This window comes from Puntigrus tetrazona, unplaced genomic scaffold (genome assembly GCF_018831695.1).
Source record: "Puntigrus tetrazona isolate hp1 unplaced genomic scaffold, ASM1883169v1 S000000846, whole genome shotgun sequence".
Classification (NCBI taxonomy): domain Eukaryota; kingdom Metazoa; phylum Chordata; class Actinopteri; order Cypriniformes; family Cyprinidae; genus Puntigrus; species Puntigrus tetrazona.
Window position 1 is genome coordinate 865449 of NW_025048446.1, and position 24927 is coordinate 890375.

A 24927-nucleotide genomic window follows, 5' to 3' on the forward strand; every position below is an offset into this window, starting at 1 on the left:
GTTGCCATCGTAACAACATGTGTGTCAGCTTATGTTTCATCTTTTTTTCCCGTGGTAAGTGATGGTGGAAATGTTCAACAGCTTTTTTTAGCCAAGACTCAAACGTTTGTCTATGCCCAGACCTAAAAGTAATTTAACCCCCGAGAAATATTCACTGCAATATAAACTGTGACAACTAGCCCCAGGTTGTTTAAGAACACCCAAATACCAGAGATGAGATCAAGCAGTGATTCTCCGCATGAAGGAAGTCTGTAGAGAAGACACTACTCTTCCTGGGCTCTGAGAGACATTGATTGATCACGGTAGAGGTGGAGCGGCGATCGACTTCCCTCGAGGCGAGAGTGACACGTTAATTGAGTTTGTTCCAGGACGACTGGCTTCCACTGTACAGATTCTGAGATACACTGACTGGAATGGCTTGACGAAAACAGAGCTGATTTGGAAGGTGTTTTGCAGGCTACCGTTGAGAAATTACGTTATCAACTTTTCGCTAAAATCCTAAAAAAATCACATCCACTTATACGGTGTTCGTAGCTCGTTCTCCTCAACTGCACACATATGTAAATATGGCGAAATATTCTAATGACCCAGCTGCTGTGATGCCTGTTCATCGAAGGCTTAAAGAAAAAGAGGAAATGAATATTATTTTAGAATTTAGTGTTTGATGACTTTCTAGGACATTTCTGTATATTACTTGCCGAAGGGCACAGGTGGATGACATTTATCATATTGGGTTTATTGTTTTACAGAGACATCCGTAGAATGCTATCAGCGATACCTGCCTTCGAAAAAGATAACAATAATATTAAAAACACGATTTATGTTGTTTCTACTACATATGAAGATCGCTTGTGAAATTATTGCAATAGGAAGGCATATTTAAAAATGTGAAAATGTTGCTTTCTTCAGTTAAAAAGTCATTTTGCCTAGTCAGGAGAGAAATACGCACAAATCAAACACACTAGATATAGATATATAACAGTCAGGTATATTCAGAAATCGCATCGTAACATATTATGCAACCGTTTCTACCTGATTCAAATGCATTGTGCATTTAGACAAGGAGCTTTCATTAAGAGAAACTGCACGTCTGGTTATTTGTGCCTGATATGAAATGTGGTACTTCTGATGATGAAATGATGAACGAATGACCTCCAAAGATGGATATCTTTTAACAGAATGATACATTTATCTCCTTGCTATGAGCTCAGCTCCGGATTCAAATAAATTAAGCTTTTGTGGAGATGAATTAAACGATTGTGAAAGTGATCCACTCGACCTGTTTCGATCATAAGCTTTTCAAATCAGCGTCAAAGAAAGCTCCCACGCAAACACCCACGCGAGTGACTCCCGAGGTCCTTTATTTACAACTAGCACTGGTCAGAATATTTTCTCAAAATACAAAAGCAATGGGAAATAAATACATTCAGATATTCGGTCAAGGTTTTACCATTATGTTGTAAAATCTTGAAACCTTGGAAAATACAAATTCACATACTCCTTTTCAGCCGTGTATATTTTACAATCTTGTATAGTTTTTGCTAAATCGTATGCATTTTACGAGTTGCCAGTTCATATGAATTTCTACTCGGCCCCTTGAGGATAGCCGCTTGGTAAAAATACATAAGAATCGGTGGCCAGATAGCGTTTGAGCGTTGATATTCTTAAAGGGCTACTCCACCCCAAAGTGAAACTTCTGGCATTAATCACTTACAAACAGATAAAACCTTTGTTTGTTTTCAGAACACAATTTTGGATGAAATTTGAGAAGATTGTGACTGTCTCATTGATTGGGGAAAGCATAAAGGACGTCGCCTGAGCTCTTTATCTGCCAAAAGTGGTTCAACCAGAAAGAAAGCAAAAATAACTACTTTATTCAACAATTCGGGACCCTAACGCTATTTTGGAGATGCCAGTCAACGGGGATAGTCTCAAACCTCTTAAATAAATGTCTTAAATTGTATGCTTTTTACAGGTTTGGAATGACATGGGGGTAAGTGATTATTGACAAAACTTTCACTTTGGGCAGGACTAGCCCTTTAATGCTTCAGCTATGCAGTTAGTAATGGAAAAACAACACCGAGGAGTAAAATAAGCGTAAGGGATGAAAAGCCCAAAGGAGAGCTGTGCGCAAAGAAAACACAGCAGCTCGTTCTGTCCAAGGTTGTGTCGTATTTCCAGGAGCTGCACACAGCAGGCCGTGTTCCAGGAGCCGCCCGCGGTGAGGTTTTGATGCAGAAACCCTGACCTCGTGTGAAACAGGTAATTGTTATTCCTCGCCGCCCCTCTTTTACCTCTAAAGCGCACCGACGTCAGGAGCTGCACATGAAAACCTTGTGCATGTGCATGGAGCGAAAGGCCGATGAATGCTGAGGTCTGGACGCGTGTGCAATACTCCACGGGTCCAATTATGCACGTATTCCGATAGTCATGCGGCAGCTGCCCCGGAGGTTGGTGGAGGTGGAGCGAGGAAGAGTGAATACCTGCTTGAACAAACGTCGATTCGGGGGTTAACATCCGCTGCTTGTTGCGTGCAATACTAAATGGACCGTGCGTGGAGCAACAACAAAAAAAAAACATTCAAAAACCTCTTTGACCGTGAGTCAAAATGCTCGAGGGAGTTCTGCGCGAAACAAAATAACACAGAAAAGCAAGCCCTTGAGATAAATTTTACGGCCGATAGATGCAGAGACAATATTGCTTGATATAAAATCCCATTAACTGAGCGCGTGCGGATGCTTGATTGTTCTCGAATGACAGGGGCTCCGTGCATCAGACCGAGCTGATGAAGCGGCCGATGCGCAGCTGATCTTGGCACGGTGATCCACACACCGCTTGGCAGGAGCGTCTGCTTTTGATGGGATGTGCTGCGTTGGGCCAGTTCCCATTAATTACTTTCTTCCCCAACGGCAACGTTTAAAACACAGGCCGGCGTTCGGCTTTCATGCAAATTTGTGGATGCATATTGCACAGAAAACTCTTGTTGGGGTCACGCAGTAGCACTGAAAACAATTTATGTTTACAAATGTTAATGCAGTAAACTCTTGAAATGGTCACTAGAATTGCTAGGTTAATTGCATGAAATCTTTGTATAATATTGTTTTTTATAATTTGCAAATGAAATAGTATTTGCATCTAAAACATGTACTTTATTTTTTTTTTTGTTTCATGTGCATACTTTGCATAGTCTGCATAATTTTTTATATTATTATTTTTCCATTTCAGTTTATTTTGGTGTAACCTATTCAGATAAACCAGCAATATTTTATTGCTTTTCTGTACTATTATTTATATTACTTTTCCATTACATTATGTGGTATAGAATGTAGATAAAATAGAATGTAGATAAAACATTTTACTCTATACTATTTTTGTGTGTATGTTTTTTGTACTATTTGTGTGTGTGTGTGTGTGTGTGTGTGTGTGTGTGTGTGTGTGTGTGTGTGTGTATGTGTGTTTGCATGCTGTGTTTTTCAATTCTTGTCTGTTTTATTGGTATGATCTATTCAGATAAAGCCACATTTAAATGCCAAGTTTTAAGAGTTTATTTCAAGATTTAAATTCAAATGCTTACAAATGTTGATAAAATGAACGTTTGAGGACTAATAACTAGATTAGTCAGCTTCGTTGCATAAAATCTTTTTAGAACATTCTGCAGTCATTTGTGCATCTGTGATTTGTTTTGGGAGATTTTTTTTTTTTCAACATTTTACTTTATTGTATTCAATTTTGTTGTTTTCTGTACAACCTTTGCCTGCAATATATTCCTACGGCATAGCCTATTTAGATATACCCAAACCTAAATGCCAAAACTGACTGTGGTTGTTTGCTTTGCATGTCGATCAGATTCCTGTCTGTGGCAGTTTTTTAGCAGGAATGAGCTGCAATATCATAGCCAAACGCTTCCAGAAATGAATGCGATGAACTTGAGGATGACAGTCAGGGTTCAAATCTTTTTTCCATACGTATTGAGCTGCGATGGCGTGGTCAAATGTTTACAAATGCTGCTGCAATGAACACTTGAGATGGAAACGATTTGCCAGGGTACTTGCAACAAATCTTTGCACGATGCTGGAAACGATTCATGTTCAAGCAATGAACGCTTGAGGATGAAACGGGCGTTAAATTTGCCAAGTTACTGTATTCGCATGAAACCTTCCTACAGTACTCTTACAATAAGGTGCATCATTTGCAAGTAAACTAAAAATGCTTTTCGCAACATATTTTTACAGCTCCAGTCTGTTATTGCAGTGTGATCTATTCAGATAAACCTGCACCTGCATGCCACATACAAGCAAACCAAACAGCTGTGGGCCGCTTTTCGTGTCAGCAACGTCCTGAGCGGCGATGCCTTGGTCGAGCGTCTGCTACAATGCGCGCCAACCCGTGACATCACTTCCCGTCTTTCTCATGATGCGTTATCCACCCCAGTGCGGAGGCGTGGCCCGTGACGGGATCTCTGTGATGATGCTCTCTGTCTCTGTGGCTGTGGTTGTGATGCAGAGGGTCCATGTCGGCGTACTCGGGTCGGAGCCGATGCTTTCCGTGAGGAGACGAGGGGGACGCGTCCACATCCCTGTCGACCGAGTAGCCGGGCTGGACGCTGTAGACCTCCATCACTGAACGCAGTGACCTGGACTGAACTGCAGGAGAAAGGGGAAGAGTGAAAACAGACCTTGTACTGAGTCGCTCCATCTTCTCAATCTGGACACGGTGACTCACCGCTGCATATTCTGTGTTTTCTTTTTAAACACCCCCCCAAGAGCAGTTCAAGTATGAAAATACATTATCGTTTAATAAAAGAACAGCATGTACCATCATACATGCAGCACTCTTCAAGGTTATTTCTATCATCATTTACTCATGAGGATGAATAAATAATATTTGAGCGAAAATAAGGTTCTTCGGTTGAACCCTTTTAAGCTCTAGCTATAATTTCCTTATTAAAAACCCATTTTTGGCTGAACAATGTTCTGTGTGAGGTTCATGGGTTCTTCAGATCTGTGTTATGGTTTCTAGGTTCTTTAAAACTTTTGGATGTCACTGACTCCAAATATTGCTTAAAAAACTTTTTTAAAGACCCAGATTGTGCGAGAAGAAAACAGTATTAAAAGCAAATAATAACATATTCTTTTACAAAATTAAAATGATTGAGACTGTCAATCTAGAAAGTTTTTTTAAAATATATATATATATATATATATATATATATATATATATATATATTAATCTAGTTAAGCTTATGTAGTGTTTCTAATATGTTTTCCACATCGTATAAAATATAATTGTATATAAAGATTTGGAGTCTGTGTGTATGTTGTATGTTCTTTGATGTACAATTATTTGCACTGTATTTAAAATGCATAAAATGAATAATCAATTAATATTTTATTAAAATGTTACAAACCAAATTCTGAAAATGTTAGGATATTTAAGAAACGCTTTCAAATCACATGCGGCAATATTTTATAATAGAACATAAAGAACATAAATGTTTAAACGGAGATATTTTACACAGCTATCACCAAATGAGCTCATATCAAATTTGATGCCTGCTGCAGGTCTCAAAAACGACGGCATGAGGGAAACAAAGGGCTAATGCGAGAACTTTTGAAAAGATTCAGCTGGGAGCACAACTAGCAACTTTTCAAGTTAATTATCATCAGATCTGTAACACGATTAGCTATAAAAGTCTCTCAGAAGTAAAGATGGCCAGAGGCTTTCCAATCTGTCAAAGAGTGTGTAAAAAGATTGTGGAACACTTCGAAAAACAACGTTCTTAAATGTGAAATTATAAAGGCTTCACTTATCTGCGTGATTCTGTCACTGAATGGGCTAAATGGGCTCAGGAATACTTCCAAAAACCACTGTCGGTAAACACAATCCACCATAAAACTGTACACTTTTCTGTTTGGTCATCTATTGTAAATCTCGCACGATTCAAAATCCTTTCATTTAATTCAAATTCGACTTGTGCGATGTATATAAGTTGACCGTATCCCTTTCTCTCCGATACTACAGAAAACATTTCTCAGTCATTTTTCAGTCCCGTTTTCCATGGACCCCCAGAACGCCCCAATCCGACAACTCCTGCTTTAAAATGCCAGCAAAGGACTGCACTGAAACACTGCCCAAAGGCTTTCAGCGTCTCCCGCCTGACCTTGTTTAGTCGAGAGCAAGCGGACGGTGAAGCCAACTCTCTCGGAGGTTAAACCAAGCGGAGTACGAGAAAGGTCAAACGCGGGTTGCGAAGAAAAGTTGCGGCGCATGAAAAAAAAAATACTTGCGTCGTATATATACCGTCTGACAGCCGTGACCCCGTTGCTTTCTTACTGCTGTCACCGCTCAGAAAGTACAGAAGCGTTCGAATGCGAGCTATAAATTGTCTGTTCATCTCAATGCTGCAGCCTCCCGTGAGACTTTGACCTGTTAACGAAAACCTGAATACAAATCAGGTTACACCTCGACGTGCAGTGTCTGAGTTATGCAGCTTATATATATATATAATGACCTTTTTAGTCAGTGTACGCCTCAGATGACTGGTATAGTTACACAGTTTTCTGAAATGCATCCAGAAGCATAATGTGATGCTTTTACGACGCTTATCTGCTGTGCTTTTCACGTCGATGTTGACTGACCTTTCGCGCCGCTGAAGTCTCCGGGGTCAGTGGCCCTCCGGTGTGAGATGGGCTGGAGGCTCGGGATGAGAATGAGAGAGAAAGAGATGACCAGCACCTAGGAAAAAAAGGACTATTAAACGAGAGGAAGTAAACATTCAAGTCCCGCTATATGGGTCAGCTGATGACCTACATCCTTTAAACGGCTTGTTCCAATCAACACTTTCATTATAATCATCATCCTCATTCGCCTTCTCTTTCCACTACATGCACAGGAAAGAGAAAAAGATGCAGAAAAGCAAGGATGTTATTTACTTAGGTCAGCAATTTCGCAATATATATTGACTGAGAAAACTTCAAATCATTTTGTTGTAATGTACATTTCAAGACCAATTTTAACTAATAACTATTTTATTTGAATATATTTCAAAGCTAATTTACTCCTGTGATGCGAGATTGAATTTTCAGCATCAGTCCTTAGTTTCCTATAGAAATCATTCTAATATGCTGATTTGCTGCTCAACAAATATTTCTGATTGTTATGAATTATGAAATCGGTTGTGCTGCTTCAAAGTTTTTTGGTTTTTTGTTTTTTCTGGATTCTTTGTTGAACAGAAAGTTCAAATGAACTGCATTATTTTATCATACATGTCTTTACCTTCACTTTTGAACAATTTGATGCATCCTTGCTGAATAAAAGTATACATTTTTTACTCTTAACGTTAAAAAACTTATAATTATAATAGTCCTTTCATTTATTCCTTTGTTAATGCTGTATTTTTCACCCTACCTTCTTGTCTCCCCCCTTTCCTTGTTTCCTATTAAACTTTTTTCCTTCCTAAACGTGTTTTTGAGATGCTGTAAATCAGAAAGTCTGCTCTGTACACACGTCAGCAGTATTGTAATATCCAGACAATCCGCTTCATTTATCTTCATGGCGTCTGTTCATTTTAATTCGAACACCCTCCCGGTGCCGCACTTTTGAAATGATTCATTCGTCTGCTCGAGGGAGAGATTCAAGCTAGGATTTATTAATGAAAGAGAATGTAATTGTCGACAGAGAATATGAAATGCTTATGCAGAGCGGAGAGATCACAAAACATTACTGATTGTTGTTTTTTTGGTTATTTTCTTTGAGTGTCAGGAGTGTCTCAGATCATTTTAATAAAATGTTAATGTAATAATAAAAAAAAATTAAAAAAATTATATTAAATTAAAATATTAAATAATTTAATTATATATATATATATATATATATAATTTTTAAATACTTTTTAATATATATTTTTAATATAATTATATTTTGTATATTTTGTAATTATATTTATATCTCATACACACACACACACACACACACACACATATATATATATATATATATATATATATATATATATATATATATATATATATACATATATATACATATATATATATATAAGATAAAATATAATATAAAATATAATTATATTAAAAATATATTACAATTTATTTTAAAAATATTTCTAATAAAATTATTTAAAAATTATATTTTGTAAGTACTTATAAGTATATAAGTATAGTTTTAGAAAACAATACAAATATATATAAATCTACATAATTTTTTAAAAAGTACTTTCCAGTTATTTTGTAATTATTATTACTTTTTTTTTCACATTTTCCACTGAGCTCTTTGAAGTCTTCAGAAAAGTGTCTGACTTGTTGCTGCAGACTCTACCCTGTAAAATCTGTGCAAAGTTTTGAGACATTGTTAAGCTCTTCCGGAAAGTGGCAGTGAGATCAGTCCCTGATGTAATCAGTTGTAATAAAGAAGAAGAGCGAGTTAATTAAGTAATGCTGACGACACCGCAGAAATCTCTCTCTACTCTGGCCCACGTGTCACCCAACATTTACTTTCCTCCTTTTTCTACCTCTTCTGCAAGTGTTCACTTTGAAGCTTGACTTTGATTGTGCTTCAGTTCTAAAAATGCCTGGAGCAGATTCCTTCAAAGCTTGGAGCTTCCTTCCTTCGTTTCTTTTCCTTTCTTAGGCTCCTCCTCCCGTGCTGTCGTCTTACCAGGATGCAGGTTCCCGTCTGAGCAGGTTTACTGGATCCGTTCATCACCAGAGACTGTAGCCGGCGTAACTGCTCCATCAGAGACCTGACACACAGATAGATGGAGAGAGTGCGCTCCGAGTCAGAAGAAGCGGTAATGGAACTTTAGAAGTGCAAAGTACAGAGTCTCGCTTTAAAAGGGAACGGCTTCATCTAAGGACAGATATGCAGCACGTGGGAGGATTTCACAGCGCTGCAAAAGTGTTTTGAAAATGTCAGTAGGGTTCAAATCATTTTGAAGTTCAATCCATCAACCCAGATGCTTCTAGCTCATCAATATATTCCTCAAGATGCTGTTAATTCGGAGCCAAAAGGATCAGTCAAGTATCCTCAAAGAGTCAAAAAACATCATGCTGATATTCTGAATAAATTCGGATTGATAAATGGATAGGTATATAGACACTCACTTGATCCGAAAATCTTATTTTTAAAGTATTGTCATGTATTGTCGTTTAACTTAATATGGAACTGAAAATTATGATGCATTGAGAACCACTTAATGAATGTAACTTTCGGTCCTCTAGCGGTTGTTAGCATGAAAACGCGAGCTTTTTTTTTTTTTTTTTTTTTTTTTTCTGGTCGTGACGCAAGTTGTGCTTCGGCTCCACGAAATAAAGTCGAGTATCTGACAAAAAATATCTATTTCTGTCCACAGTTGTTTGCATTTTGAAAGTTCACCGGCGCTTACTTAAGACATAATATGATATTCATATCGAATAACAGCGTTAACTATATATTTGCATTATATAGATCAATGCAGTAGTCTATCAGTTTTATAGATTAGCGTAAACATTGTTAGTGAATGCACAGCAAAAATGCTCTACAAAGATTAATTTTTGTTTTTATAATGGGCGTCGCAAGGATGATGCAAATGACGACAGAATTTTTAATATCGGGTGAACTATTCCTTTAATTGCATGCACGGACTAATGACGGAAGTCCTGACAACTTTAAAATATGAATAATAATAATTATTATAGGCTTAGATTAGTCATTTTGAGTAAATCAGCAACGTGGTTTCATGATGCATTAATAAAAAGTTACTTAGGGTCACTGTGGTTATAAAAAACATTAAAAAACAGCTATGAGAACAATAAGCCATGGTCTTTTGTGATGCAAAAATATCTAACAGTGCTGGCTTTGGAGTGAAAGAAATGATGGTGTCTTTTATACACATTAAAAACACATTTTCTTGTGGTGAAAATGTGGTCATTATAATGCACCGCTGATCATGGTTTATTGTGCTATTTTATGTTTATTTGCACTCGATTTTCCCTTTAAATTTGATAGCTGATTTTATAGCATGTTAAATAGACTGTAAAATAACCAATAAAAGACTGAGAGAAGAGACGCTTTCGTAAATGAGTCTCATAATGGAATTAGATTTTTATGAGGGTCGGGTGTGTAGTAGAATTAAAGAGCTAGTTTGAATGGTTATAAACCTACAGTTCATGTTTTACAGCAGTGGATCTCAACTGATGGGTCACCATGTTCATGATGTTTCTATTCAATTTGATCTTTTTTTTAGTGCCGTTAAATGAATAATTGTGATTAATTGCATCCAAAATTTGGTTGCACAATAATATATATGTGTGTGTGTGTGTATATATATATATATATATATATATATATATATATATATATATATATATATATATATATATAAATAATAATAAATATACACATTATGTGTATATTTATTATTACACAAAATCATGCATATAATTAAGAAAGATAAGTTTATATATATATATATATATATATATATATATATATATATATATATATATATATATATATATATATATATATATATTCTGTATTTGTGTATTTGTATATACATAATACATATACACAGTACACACACAAATATATTACATGAACAAAAACTTTTTGGGATGCAATTAATCTTGCATTAGTTTCTTCTGAAATCACAAATGCATGTCCATTTGATTTCATTCATTATAATTACACAAAGTGATTCAAAATGCATGTAAAAATGCGATTAAATGTGATAACCTCAGAAGGGAAAGCAGTGCGCAAAAGCAAATGCAAACGACAATAAGCATCTACCTATATCTTGCGCGGTTCTAATATCATCATCATGATCATACAAATCAAATTTTATGGTATTTTAACTCAGAAAATGGTAGAAGCTAGCCAAAATGGCAGAACAATACTGACATAAATAGACTGATTGTTTAATTTAATTTTAAGGAAACTTTTTGTGCGCCAAGCAGTTTCAATACCGCGATGGGCCGCAATGTGATGTCCAATGTGTATCCAGATCCTGAAGCGAAACCAGTTGAGATTCATAGCGCCGTCAAAGCGGATCCGATATCGTTGTAAAACGGGACTTACGTGTTGGTCTTCTCCAGCTGGAGGACTTTCCTCTGTAATTCCAGATTCTGAGAGCTGCAGGCAGCCATCCTAGACCAGAGTATATTGGCCAATTACTCACAGTGATAAATCTGACCTCCAAACACTCCCAAACACACACACACACACACACACTGTCTTTCACAGCAGGTGTCCGTATACACACGAACACTCCCTGAATAGTCCGTGTGGTGCTGAATGGATTAATTACATCAGATGATAATTCAATAATAACTGTTGGTTCAGTTGTTCTCATGAACGAGAGACAAATGAGCTAGATTTATAGACTGCAGAGAGGCTCTAAAGACAGAATCTAATAAAGCATTATGTCCAGGTCATGCCCATAAACCAATAAAAATGGGAATATATGTTAACTAAGTAAAGCTATAACTGATTTTAACGCTGAAAGTCTGTTTCAGGACTGAATAAAACTTACTAGCTTAGAATGTTCTGTGCTGATTTTTTTTTTTTTTTTTTTCATGACAAAATCCGAAGCTTTTTTGTGAGAGGTCCGTACAATCCCACAGGCGTTTGTTAGCATCCGACGGTGACGTTCGCGCCGCCGATTTGTGAATGTGTGAATAAAAAACAGCGAGATGGATTTGGTTGCTTTTAGTGACTGCAGCGCCGGCTGTGAAATGAGTTTGTCCTTTGGACAGATAAACCCACGGGCTCTTCCTTAAAGGGCAATTTCATGCCTGAATTTTGTGCAGCGCTGTGTTCTAAATAATTTCTCCAGACTCTCGGAGGATATTCGATTCCTTTGATCCTAAGTTAAGATAAGTTCGAGCCTGGATTTTTAATGACTTTCGACCTCGATTTCAACTTTTACTGCAAGTTCACTTAATGAGTTTTTCTTTGATGTCGTATTCATTCATTCGGTCAAACTGTTTATTTGTACCACATCTGAGGTGAATGCTTTTAGTCAGGAACACACTGTACAGCGGCTCACAATGGAAATTACCATTCATCGATTTGGGGCCAGCACAGTTACATTAAATCTGCTCAACAAGGCTGAATTTATTTAATCAAAAATACAGTAAAAACTTTAAAATCTGTGAAATAGTATTGCTGTATAAAATATATGACTTCTGTACGGATATATGTTTAAACGTAATTTATTCCTGTGACGCAAATCTGAATTTTCAGCCTCATTACTAGTTTTCAGTGTCACATGATCCTTCAGGAGTCATTTTCATATGCTGCTTTCTGTGGTAAGCCTGATACATATTTTAATAAATAGAAAGTTCAAAAGAGCAACAGAAACAGAAGCCTTCACACAGAAGGCAAAAATAGTTTTCCTGTCAATTTAATGCATAAAAATCTTTAAAAAGCTAATTCGTGTTGTCATATATATGTATGTTTATGTGTGCAATTTGATGTTATGATGTATGTATATACGCAGGTTCATAATCACCTGTCCTCCAGTCCATCTATATATTCCTTCTTTTTCTTACGGCTCTCCTGCGCCGACTGCTTGTTGCGGATCTTCCTCCGAATCTTCTTCAAAATCTTTTCTTCGTACTAAGAAAACCGGGAGAGCAGGCCAGACAAAACGTTAAGGTGAGTTCGTCTTCAAACGAGAGGGCCACGTTTCAGAAATGGCTTTCATTTGGTCCGAAACCTCAGGCAACAAGTGCGTCGAATGAGATCAGCCTAATCTTGTCATTATCCAATATCCTAACCCCCCTGCTGCTGAAAGGGAGGTGGTATTTCAACGAGAGGTGTCTTTCATCACCGACTTCATTCATCTCGGCCTCTGTAAAAGCCTCTTTTCTCTTTGGTGATGTCTAAGCAGACTCCGTGCAGTAAATGTGTGTGTGTGAGAGACGATATTACAAGTGGTTATTTGATGTTTTGAGAGATGCTTTATACCTCGAATACTTTAGATACACCAAAGGGGTGCAATGCAAGATATCCACACGACTCCAGTCCAGCAGTTAACATCTTGTTAAGCAAAAAGCTGCATGTTTGTAAAAACCAAACCATCAAGACATTATTTAATCCGTCATTTGCACAATAACGCTTCCTCCAGTCGCATATTTGGTTAAACCTGTTTCGGCTTGTAAACGCTGCATATTTCTCTCCTGATTCAGACGAGACTGATTTTTAACTGGAGAAACAACTTATTGATAGCATTGTTTTTTTTTCAAATGTGGCTTTTATTTGCAAATTTGGCTGCAGGGGAAACCCTGCCTTTTGAGGTTGAGGTTTGGCTGAGTTATTATTAGCGAGTTTAGCAGGGTTTCAGATAGTGCTTTAAGTCTTTAACATACCTTGTTAAGTGGCAGTTGGCTGGGAAGACTGACTCCTTCCTTGGCTAAAAGTTTCTTCTCATCTTCATTGAGGATCAGTTCTTGCTGGGATTGCTGGGCGGAGGGTTTCGACTAGACACAGAAGCACATTTCGTTTCATGTTCTTTGAAATTTGTTGTAATTATTTCTTTTGAGAGCGGTCGCGGATATCGCTAGTGGAGACTCTATTTAGAGCATCGGTTTCCCTCTGCTGCATAAAGACGACAAATCCTTTCAGACTCAGGCGTTCGGGAAAATGCTGCACGCGTACATCTGCTCGCTTGCAGCGTACATCGCGGCATATACATCAATGGCTCAATGCGGCATCAAGCCAAGCACTGAAGCGGCAGCCGTGGAGGTATTAAAGCGCTATCAGGCCTGCTATTGTGCTTGGTGATGCCCGGGAATGTTTACGGGTCAAAGTCATTACCGCTGCGCTACATGAAGAGCTGTTTGATCGAAAACATAGCCCACTCTGTTCTAAACACGGTTTTATCTGTTCAAAAAACACTATTGAGCTGCCTCGCTGTGCATTTCCACCGCCAACAATACCCTTACCTGATGGGTGTGGTGTATGCTGGAAAGTAGCGATCGACTATATAAATAATATTTCAATGATATATAATACATAAATAATATTAGCAGCATTGCATGAATCCCTTCACATGCACCGTGTGCGTGCTTTTAGATTTTTTAATTTATCTTCGGGTATTAGGGTGCATTTTCAGCATCGCATCCCAGAGTTTTTAAGCTAAAAGCTTTTATTAAATGCTCCCGGGACACCTGCATTCTTTATGTTTATATGTGCAAACGGAAGTGCAAAAAAACGTATGCTGCATTTATTCGAACGATGCAATATAAACAGTGATATCATTAAATATCATTGCACTTTTTTGTTGATATATATTGCAAAATGTAATTTATTGTGCTCGATCTTCAGCATCATTACTCTAGTCATCCTTTTATTACGATAATGTGCTGCTCAAGAAACCTTTCTGGTTATTATCGCTGTTGCATTTTATAATCGTTAATCAACCTGCTAAATCATACTATTTGTGGAAACTGCTTGTTGCATTGCATTCTGGGAATGCGAAGATCTTTTGCTACTTCAGTCTTTCTACTTAAAAATGTAATTTAGTTCAGTGTCTCGCTCGTCTTTTCTTTGCAATTTATTAGGTTCATCCTACACTGTTTTTTTAACCTAAACATTGTCTAGGTTTTCGGGAGGTAGCGTTTTCTTTTTCTCTTTCGTGTACATCTTCCTGAGTTCTTCCGCATCTGCTGTTTTCCGGTATGAAGTCTGACGTCTCCTCCGCTCTCTCCGTCTCTCCTCCACCGGTTGTCATTAGCATCCGTGTGGATGTCACACTAGCTGTACGTCTCGCGCTGAATGTCACAGCAGAGCGGTTGAGTCACGTACGCGGCGTGGTGTCTGTGTGTGTTCTCTCAGCACTCACCGCTTCTCCCATGTTGGAGAGCAGCAGGTCTTTTACGCTGAGCTGGTAAACGGTGGCTGGTTGAGTTCCCGGCTCTGCTGATGTATACTGAGAGTGTGTCAGACCTTCAGAGAACAGACAGGCCTCCCAGTCTGCTGCGCGCACAACACACACACACACACACACACACAAAATGCATTTACGTCACACTATGACCAACAGACAACAAAGATCTTTCATTTTCTGAGTGCTTGTTAGTGGTAGATGGTGTGCTGGTGCTTTTTAAAGTGTTGCTGTGTTCTCAGCACATTTATACACGGTTAATAGTTTAGGTTTTTTTTGCGTGTGAGTGTTTTTAGGTGGTTGCTAAGATGTTCTGATGGTTGTTAGCATGCACATTACTATTTGGGTGCTACCGCTCTACGGTCCGTAAGGCATCTTTAGCTAACTATGGTTGACTGTGGTTGAACTTTATTGGTAAGAATGAAACTTATCATAGCTGCTTTTGGGAAAGGCACCAATGGGAAGTTTTAAGACATTTTGGGTGTAGCGCTATGTGGTTGGTGCTATTCTGCGTGATTGTTAGTAGGGATGCGCCAATGTATAGCTAATAATATAATCACTAATTGTTTAAAAACAGCCAGTGATCTGGGCTGATTATATTCTCTCAGTCAAAAAGGGGTGGAAAAAATGTGACAGGATGCAACTTGTTTGAAGGAAAATGGCAAATTTTCTAAATATATGTTCGGACCCTTGGAGAGAACTGTGAAGTAAGGGAACATGAGATGGTCACTTCATGGAAGTGTTTTCTGCCTGTGAGTTTTGGGTGTTTGATTTTGACTTTGCATTCAAATATAAGTTTGTCTTTATTTTAATGTAATGCACATTTAAAAGTAAATAAGGTAACATTTGATCATTCCCTTCACCGAGGGATTTCCAGGAATGCCCTACACCCGGCAAAGAACACATTTCAAGGGCTCTTCCTCTACATCTCTCATCCAATAATCACAAACCGCTTTTCTGTTTTTCCAAAACAAAGTCTAAGCTTTCGAATCATGCACATTTTGTTGCAAAATTCTGGCAATGAATGCCATTTTAACACTCTGAAATGTGGCGTGACGACGCTGTAGTTACGCTTATGCATGACAAGTTACAGCAGGAACATTACATATGTTACATATATTAACTAATAGTTGTTAATGTTGTTAATGTGAACCTCTATTGTGTGCTAAATGAGAGGGGCTCCCTGCATAGCATTAGTTGGAAGAGATTCCTTTGGTATCAGCATTCTGAATAATCTGATTGAATCTGATATATGTCATTTTTGAAATCACATTTTCAGCTTTTGCGATCGCTGGGAGTTCTTGTAACCTCAGTCCTGCATTAGCGGAGCATTAAGTAAAACTCAGTTATTACAGCCTGCTTCTTCTGGAAGATCACAGGCTTCACCTGCCATTCGTTTGGACTCTGCTCGGGTTAGCAGTTGTTTACTGCATTTCCTCAAGCTTTGAACTCTGAAAGCTTTGGAAGTCTATTATGTGTTCTGATGGTTTAGCGGACCCTACAGGCTTTTATGATAAAAGGAATAAATGGAAACCCATCCAATCCCCACATTATTTGAGATAGCTTGCGATTTCGCCTTATTTTGAAGCAAGTCAATATCGGTTAATCAAGATTCATGAATCTCAGGCTAACCGAGATCGACAAAATGTTTGTCTGTGGATTGCAGAAAATTACTCAGTGAAGTGAGAATCAGTATGAGCTATAGAGGTAAGTACACTTGGAACAATATGTACCTGAACAGAAAAAAAATAATAAATTCTGTTTTCTTACAGAGTTACCTAGTTACTCTAATTAACCTATTTGAATACACATTTAAATAAATGCAAAAAGTATTCTCGTATCTTTATAAAATTACAGTAGAGACGCTGATGGCAGGTGGACTATTCTGAAAATGTCTTTCATACTATTCTGGACCTTGACAGTGTTTATTACTTGGCAGTCAATGGGAGAGTCACAAGCCTCCCGGTTTTCATTCAAACATTTTAAACAAGCTAAGCGTTTAAGGGTTTGAAACGGCATGGGGGTAAGTGATTAATGACAGTAAGACATTTTCATTTTCAAGTGTTTAGTAACTGTTTGCGGAGTGAAATCTCACCCAGATCGATGGAGATATCAGGCTCTGTGCATGCGGCGGGTGCGTTCTTCTGCTGAAGGTGCTGAGGAAGAAGATGAGGAAGCTGCGGGAGGAAGACCGTGTCAAACGGCGGGCTGTCCAGGTGGTCCGAGGGGGTGTCGTCACTGATTCCGCTGTCAGAGGGTGAAGGGACCCAGAGGGGAGAGCAGGGCTGGGACACGCCATCGGACGCTTGCAACAGGGAGTCCAGGAAGTTATCGACAGCACCTTCACCGTGACACAGAATCTGCAGGAACAGGCATACATGACTAAAACACAATCAATATTTCAGATGAGTCATTGCATGCGTTGCCTTTTGCGTCTATGTTACATTATGTCATTATGTTACATTTAAAAAAATTGCGCCTAAGAAAATACTTTCATATTTGGATATATATTTACTCTATAAACAAAACAATTATCTTATGTGTGACTCACATGCAAAAATCCATGATGAACAAACAAAAACACACACATGAGAATATTTCAAATGCCTTTTGTGTCTCTGAACTAAATTATCGATCTATGAATATATATATATATATATATATATATATATATATATATATATATATATATATATATATATATATATATATATATATATATATATATATATATATATACTTTTTTTAAATGCAACGTTTTTGTTTTTGCCTTGGGCTGGCCACAATAAAACGCCACTCTAAAAACAATTCAAACTTTTTAACAAATGTGTTGAATATTTATATATTATTTAGAATACATATTTTGATTGAAATATTGTATTTATTTGAATTTTGCCGGTTTGCATTTTGTCGGCTTGCCTAAATGACAATCTTTATCATAGTCATTAATATGGAAATGAAATACATAAATTCTCAAAATCTTCGGCCTACACGTTTTCTGCTTTACGAACTTGTTAGTATGTGCTAATGGCAGCTTCAACAAATTGACCTAACCAACTATGACATTGATCTATTTCCCTGATGTAACTGCACATTTCAAGGGAAATTAAAACATGAAAACAGTCCTGATGCAATTACATATCAATTTTAAGCAGTTACAAACTACCATATAAAAGTTTGAGTTAAGTAATTTGTTTTTTGTAATTGTCATACTGTTAAATAATTTCTAAAGGATCGTGTAACACTAAAGATTAAAGTAGTGATGCTGTTAATTCTGCTTTGAATCACAGAAATAAATGACATTTTAAGAAATATCCATACTTTTTAATTGCAACAATATTTCTCAATATTACTGTTTTTGCTGCATTTTTCATCAAACAAATACAGCGTCTGATACACACACACACACACACACACAAACACGGTGTCATATCGGACACAAACACACGCACACACACACACACAAGTTGACGGATAAATTTGGGTCAGGCACTTAATATGCTGTCACTGTGTTTACAGGAAGCCTTTCAGGGTGTTTCATTAATTAACCGAGTTAAAATAACTAAAAATAAAATGTTCTCAGCATGCTCTCAGCAGGAAGGTTGTCTTGCGATTCATCACATAAACTCAGGTCACAGATATCAAATAGCGGTTTACTTACTCTTTGATCTGTGACTGACCACGCGGGGTTGCCATGGTCACCATTGCTCTCTATATGAGGGACCTTATGAGGCTCGAGGAGCAGGTCTAGGAGTTCAATCCCAGAGTAAGCCTGAGATACAGAGGAGAGGTGAGAAGTTGGAGGAAATGGGGGACAAAAACAAACATTTTTGCACGTTAAACATCATAAATTACTGTAAAGTTACCCGGTTGACTACACAATTATGCAGTTCCCACAGTTTTATTAAGATACCATCCACACATCAGAACAACATACTGGTCGGCTTTGTGATTTCCACACTGAGGACAAGGGCTTTTCCAACACAGTCTCACGACCAAGTCATATTAATATTACGTCTAAAACCCCAGTGACAGGTAGGTTTAGGGGCGGGGTTAGTTGTAGGTTAAACTACACTATTAAAATACATATGATTTAGCAAAAATCATATTAATTTGTACAAGTGAGGTTGTATGAATTCATATGAATTGCCATGAGATCGGGCTGGCTTTTATACAGTTAACTGTGGGTCAAACCTCGGGAAAGCGGGATCTTCACGTTTCACACCGTTTATATTTTACACGTTGCCAGATAATCCTAATCTCTACGAAAAGAGGGTTCTTTAAATGGGCTTTTTTTTTAAGTACCAATTTTACTTAATGTAAAGACGATTTTGTACCTGAAAGGTTTTTCAGTATAAAACACTTTCCAGGGATGTTAAAGGTTCTTCATGAAGCCCTCGATGCCAATAAAGAACCTTTTTTTGTTGTACATAGAACCAAATCATCCTGAAGAGCTCTTTTATTCTGAAATGATTGATTGTTACAGTTTAGAGTTCTTAAATTTTAATCTTATCTCATATCTGTCAGAGCATCTCATTATTGATATTTGGAGCTCAACTGTTAAATTACACAACCTGTCGACACACTCTCAACATATATGTATATTTGTGTATATAATTTTTGTAAACATTTATGAGCTGAGTACACTCCTCTTCTCAGCTATCTGTCAGTAACATACATATTACATTTATGATACTGTTGTTTTAAAATATTACTTGAGTTACCTTTTATTACTTTTTAGCACTGTGAAGGGCTCGGGCTACTTTTGACTTTCACAAACATTATTCGGAATTAAAAGAGACGCACTGTAACTCTAAACTCAATTTCAGATACTGTCACAGCCCACATCTTCTGCAGAGAGAAAGTACCACTCGAAAAACTCACTTTATAGAGAACTGTGAAGATATTTCACTGCGAGTTGAATGCATCTTCATTGCATCCATATTGCGTTTGTGTTTTATTTATGCATTTATTCATACTTGGTGTCAACTAGGCATTTTTGACACGGCTTGCCATGTTTTCTTGCAAAGCCTTAATAAATGTCTATAAGACCAGACATATATATGGTAAAAAACAATATGAAAACTATAATATTATAATACAATTATTTATAACACTAATAAGGTCCTATGCATCACTTTTAAAGCACGGAATCTTTTAAAAACAGTTCTTTGCATCAAAAAAAGTTCTGAATTAAACACATATTTCCCCTCAAATGCTGAAACTACTTTTTATACGGTGCACAGTGTTTCTGTCCAAAGTTTCTAAGTTTGGGCTTTAAATTGTAAAAACAATGCCATATAAGAACCATTTTTGTTTCCCCAAAGAACCTTTCAGTGTCCAGAAGCCTTGCACATAAAAAAATAAGTTGGATAGCCTTTCCCGGAGTATCTTACAAAGCCTGAGCGCAGTTTTAGGCTTTCTTGAGAACTCTAGAGAAGACACATTTGAGATTAAGTGGCTCATTTTACATTCTCAAAAGCTTAAGGAAGTTGTCATTTCAGTGCCAAAGACGAACCATTTTTGCTTCCTCTATTATTTTCTTCATGTAAAGAACATTTTAGTGCTCTAAAGAACCCATTTCCACGCACACAAAGTACAGCATTTTTTATTTTGCAATAAATATAAGGCACCCAGAGCACTCTGCAAAACTATGGTGACCACTCAGAAGACGTCTTTGTTATTTCTGCATGTCTGGGGTCCTGAATGTAAAACATCCCTTCACGCTTTATAAAGAATGAGGCAGGAAGCTGCAATGACTGTTAAAGTTTAACCAGGTCCATTGCACTGGCATAAAGTATTGATTTAAAAGCCTGCAATGTTATTATTAGCGCCGTAGCACAGAGAACACCCATAGAACATGACATTTGAAGCTGACAGAAACATCTCTCCAGCGGGACAGCATCAGATATATCAGGGAATGACAAATAAACGTGAGTCCATGTGACCGGGCCATGCACCTGATATAATGAGCACAGTGACACAAAAACCCATGACCCAGAAGCACATCTGACAGGTTGAAGATGAGAAACGATGAAGACGTTTGAGCCTCACCATCAGCTCTGCAGACTTTAAAGGCACAGAAAAGAATAGAAATACAAATGAAAAAGAATATCGCGCTATGAGCCACATCTTGATGTGATTCCAAAGCCGCGGGTGAAAAACCCTTCTGCCAGAGAAAGCAAACTCGAACCCGGAGCAGTTAGAGTTGCACTCACACACACACACACACACACACAGTGGACTGAAACAGAAATAGGCTTAGAGTCACCGTTTTATTGGTTTTTCTGTTTAAGTTTGTTTTGGTTGATAAGCTATCTGTGAAGAAATGCATTAAGTTGTTGTGCTCAGCCGACAGACACGATGATGCTTCTAACATTTCTAGCAACATTTTCTCATGCTAAACTTCTAAAACGCCTCTTTTTATCTCGGCAGATAAGCCCTTGCTCCATTTTATTAATGCCTTTAGGAATAAAAATCATAAATGAGCTCATTTCGATCTTTGATCTCAATTGCTTTTTTGCAAACAGCAATTAGATTAAATATAGAGATATTTATTCAGAGATAAAAATGGAGATGTTCGCTTACTGTCAACCTCCTGCCATTAAATTTGTCCTTTGAAAAACACGCTGTGGTAAAACATTTCTCAACTGGTCGCGGTGTCTCATATTGTGTTCGGATGATATCACAGTCTGCGGTCAAAAGTCTAAATATGAACTCATCGTGAAATATCTTTCATCAAATTCTGATTATGATTAAATGATTTGTTCTATCTGTTGTATTAATTTCATAGCGATCTCTTTAATACAGACTTATAGTACAATTCAGATACTTTTATAATTTCCCCTATTTTGTCTGTATTGTGTTAAGTTCCTTTAGCTCACAATTTATATTATGTGGCCTTAACTGATATGCATTTATGTACATACATTGCAATACAATATGAAACAGGAAGTACACTGTACTTTTTTTTTTATGTAAGTACAGCAGTCGAGCCATTTTTTACGATTTATGAACCCTACTTCAATATCAACTGTCTACAATAAAAGATTTTAGAAGAGTTTTAAAAGCGTTAGAAGAGACCTCAATGTCGTTTACGTTGAGAAACATCTGAGACGAGTTGCATATGATTTATTGACAGATTCCTTATGGAAACGTGTGATATTTGCAGCCCAAACCCTTGAAAACGAAAACTCGTGGTATTGTGCTCGAAAATGGACTTTAGCGTATATATGTCACACACCTGTTCGGCGTGCATATGATAAGAAATGTGTTGACGTGCATATGATCAATTTTTTTCGTATCTACACCGCGAGTTTTTGTTATTACCCTGCCGTTTATGCGCTATCTAGACGCACGAGTTTGGGATATCTGGCATGACAAAGCCATACTGCAAACCAAAAACTGTGACACCAAGAGCTAAGAACGCGAAGGTGGTGGCAGGCGTCTAATACAAAAACAGATCGATTTCTCCAGTGAATTTAACATCACCATTGGGAACATCTAAACCTCAGCCTGGTTTTCATTCCAGACGGTTTATTTGTGTTTCATTGACGTGATTCCTCGGCGCCCTACTTTGCACCGCGGTCATGCGCTTTCGGAGTCAAGATAAGGTATCTCATCCGAGCAAAGTTTTATACGGCTTGCTCTAATGGCACAGAAGAGTTACGCACGAAGCTACGCTTGACTTGCCAACCTCTAAAGAGCGCGAGACGATTTCATAGCTGGCGGTTTCGAGGACACGGAAGGAGATCGGCGGAGTGAGGCTCCTCAAACCAGAGCGGAGCCAGGCGCGTTTAATTGCGCTTTGTCGTCAAACTAATCTAAGACACCTAAAAGGCATTTACACAACAAAAGAGCAAGGCCCAAACTTCGATTCCATTTGGGAGGTTTTGCACGAACTGATTGCTGTAATAAATCAGGTTATAGATGGCAAAGTAATCAAACAGCTCTCACGGAAGAGCGCGCACGGGTAATTACGACATTTCTGTCTAATTGCGCAGATCTGTCGATCTTTCTCTGCCTGGTCTGCTGTTAAAACTCGGAGATGAGCCTTGGGTTTTATTCTTGATTACGTGCGTGCCGAGATAGTAGGCTAATTAGAAAAAATGGGGTTTGCATTATTGTCATTTCCACACCCCAAACTAGTAGTTTGCTCTTTTTTTTTCTCAACAAGTGAGATGCAAACGGGTTTAAATGTAGCTCTAGTCTCACACATAACTCGTAAGAGATCTTAAGAATGTCTCCAATCGTCAAATTTCACTCAAGACCATGCGTTAGATATCACAAGCGTTTTCTCTGGGTTGTTTTGTGGGATCATGTGCCAAAAAAGCAATCAAACAAACAAAACGTTGTGTCCCCATAACTTATATTATTTGATATCCTGAACTCTGTTTAGGGTGTAATGAAATAAATATTTGAAATAAAACCTGACAAATGATTTTGAATGTTTTTCATTAAATTGTCAAACATTTTATTGTCCCCATTTATCAACATTAGGTTCCTTAGATTTTTATCTATATATATATATATATATATATATATATATATATATATATATATATATATATATATATATATATATATATATAAATCATTGTAGTGACATTTTAATTCGTAGTATTTTATTATGTTAACACTATTGATCTTTTTGAAGCTATTTTTAAAAATCAGTTATACTTGTCATCAAATTAATTTATTATTAAGTGAAAGTTGGCAGGTACCATCAGTATACTCAATATACTCAAAATATATGAATAATAAACAATATTTTGGAGGATACACCCAGATAGTCCCTTTTGAACCTGAGCCTAAGTCTTTGGGTCTGAGGCGGGCTGGTTCTCCAGTAACCTTTTCATATGAAATGATATTTAAAAAATAAATAGAAATGTAACTGTTACCTGATAACGACCCCACTGCAATATGACACAAACAATGAAAACCACAGTAAAAGCAAAGGGAATGCAGTACTTCACCTTGTCTGAGAGCAGGGCCATGTTCCAGGCGCTAGAATCACCAACAGAAATACAAAAATGATTAAAATCCTGAGAAGAAAGCTGAGAGCGTCAGTGTGGTGCCATTCTCCTCACAGCTGTGTTCCTGAATGTGTTCTCTGTTCTAGGACAAAGTTGAATCTCCAGATAAACTCCAGATAATGAGCCGATGATTCAGTTGTGTAGTTAGTGGTCAGAGGGCTTTGACCGGCAGGTTAAATCACACTTGTGAGGATCTGCATTCTGTTTATCAGCGAGATGATGATGATGATGATGATGATGATGATGATCTCATCAAAATAAATTAACATGACAACACGATGACATCGCTGTCGAAATGTAAATTAAGTGGAGCTGCGAGAAGATTGTATTTCTAGACCTTTCTATTCCACTGCTCAAGAGACTTAAAGGAATAGTAAAAAATAATGTTTAGGTATGTTTTTTCACCTACTGGCCATCCAAGAAGTATAAATGTTTTTTTTTATTTGTTCATCTGACTCTCATTCTGACGGCACCCATCCACCGCAGAGCATTCATAGCCGGCAAGTCACATAATGCTACATTTCTTCAGATCTGTTCTGATGAGCAAGACCTTGGATGAGAAAAGTTTCATTTTCAAGAATACTACGTCTTTAAGAATATATCTTCAGTGTCATAAGTGATACACCAATCCCAAAAAAAAAAAGTTTCACCGAAGAATCTTTTTAAGAGATGGATAAAAATGAACGTAAATCAGTAGCTGACATAAAAATAAACGTGGATAGATTATTTGAGATGTCTGGCTATTGTATAAGGCTTCTTGTAAGGTCTTATTTCAGCATATTTAATGACAGATTACATCGCATTGCTCTCTGGGAGATACTAAAGAGAGCTCACAATCTCAACGAGGTAACACGTGTTTGTGTAGACTTGCGGTGTATTAACTTACTGAAATCCTCTTGCAGTAACGGCACGCTGCCTGTGTGTGAACCTGTGTATTCTTAACCTGAGTTCTGAGGCGCACAGATAAACGCAAACTCAAACTAAACTGTGCAATCAGTGCACGCTTAT

At 37.4% G+C, this 24927-nt stretch overlaps 1 protein-coding gene across 2 annotated transcripts; it reads right to left on the minus strand.

The window, feature by feature from the left end:
- Positions 1 to 3527: 3527 nt before the first annotated feature.
- creb3l3b (cAMP responsive element binding protein 3-like 3b) lies at positions 3528 to 24021 on the minus strand. Of its 2 annotated transcripts, none has more exons than XM_043233521.1 (10): positions 23860 to 24021; positions 18546 to 18656; positions 16980 to 17244; positions 14843 to 14973; positions 13368 to 13478; positions 12509 to 12615; positions 11074 to 11142; positions 8674 to 8758; positions 6639 to 6735; positions 3528 to 4643 (listed from the first exon to the last, which is right to left on the minus strand). In XM_043233521.1, exons 1-10 carry the CDS (start codon positions 23878 to 23880, stop codon positions 4393 to 4395), a joined length of 1248 nt encoding a protein of 415 aa, XP_043089456.1. In that variant the 5' UTR covers positions 23881 to 24021; the 3' UTR covers positions 3528 to 4392. The 2 variants fall into 2 exon arrangements, with proteins under 2 accessions (XP_043089456.1, XP_043089455.1); XM_043233520.1 differs by having other exon boundaries at positions 14843 to 14976; positions 23860 to 24020.
- Positions 24022 to 24927: the final 906 nt, after the last annotated feature.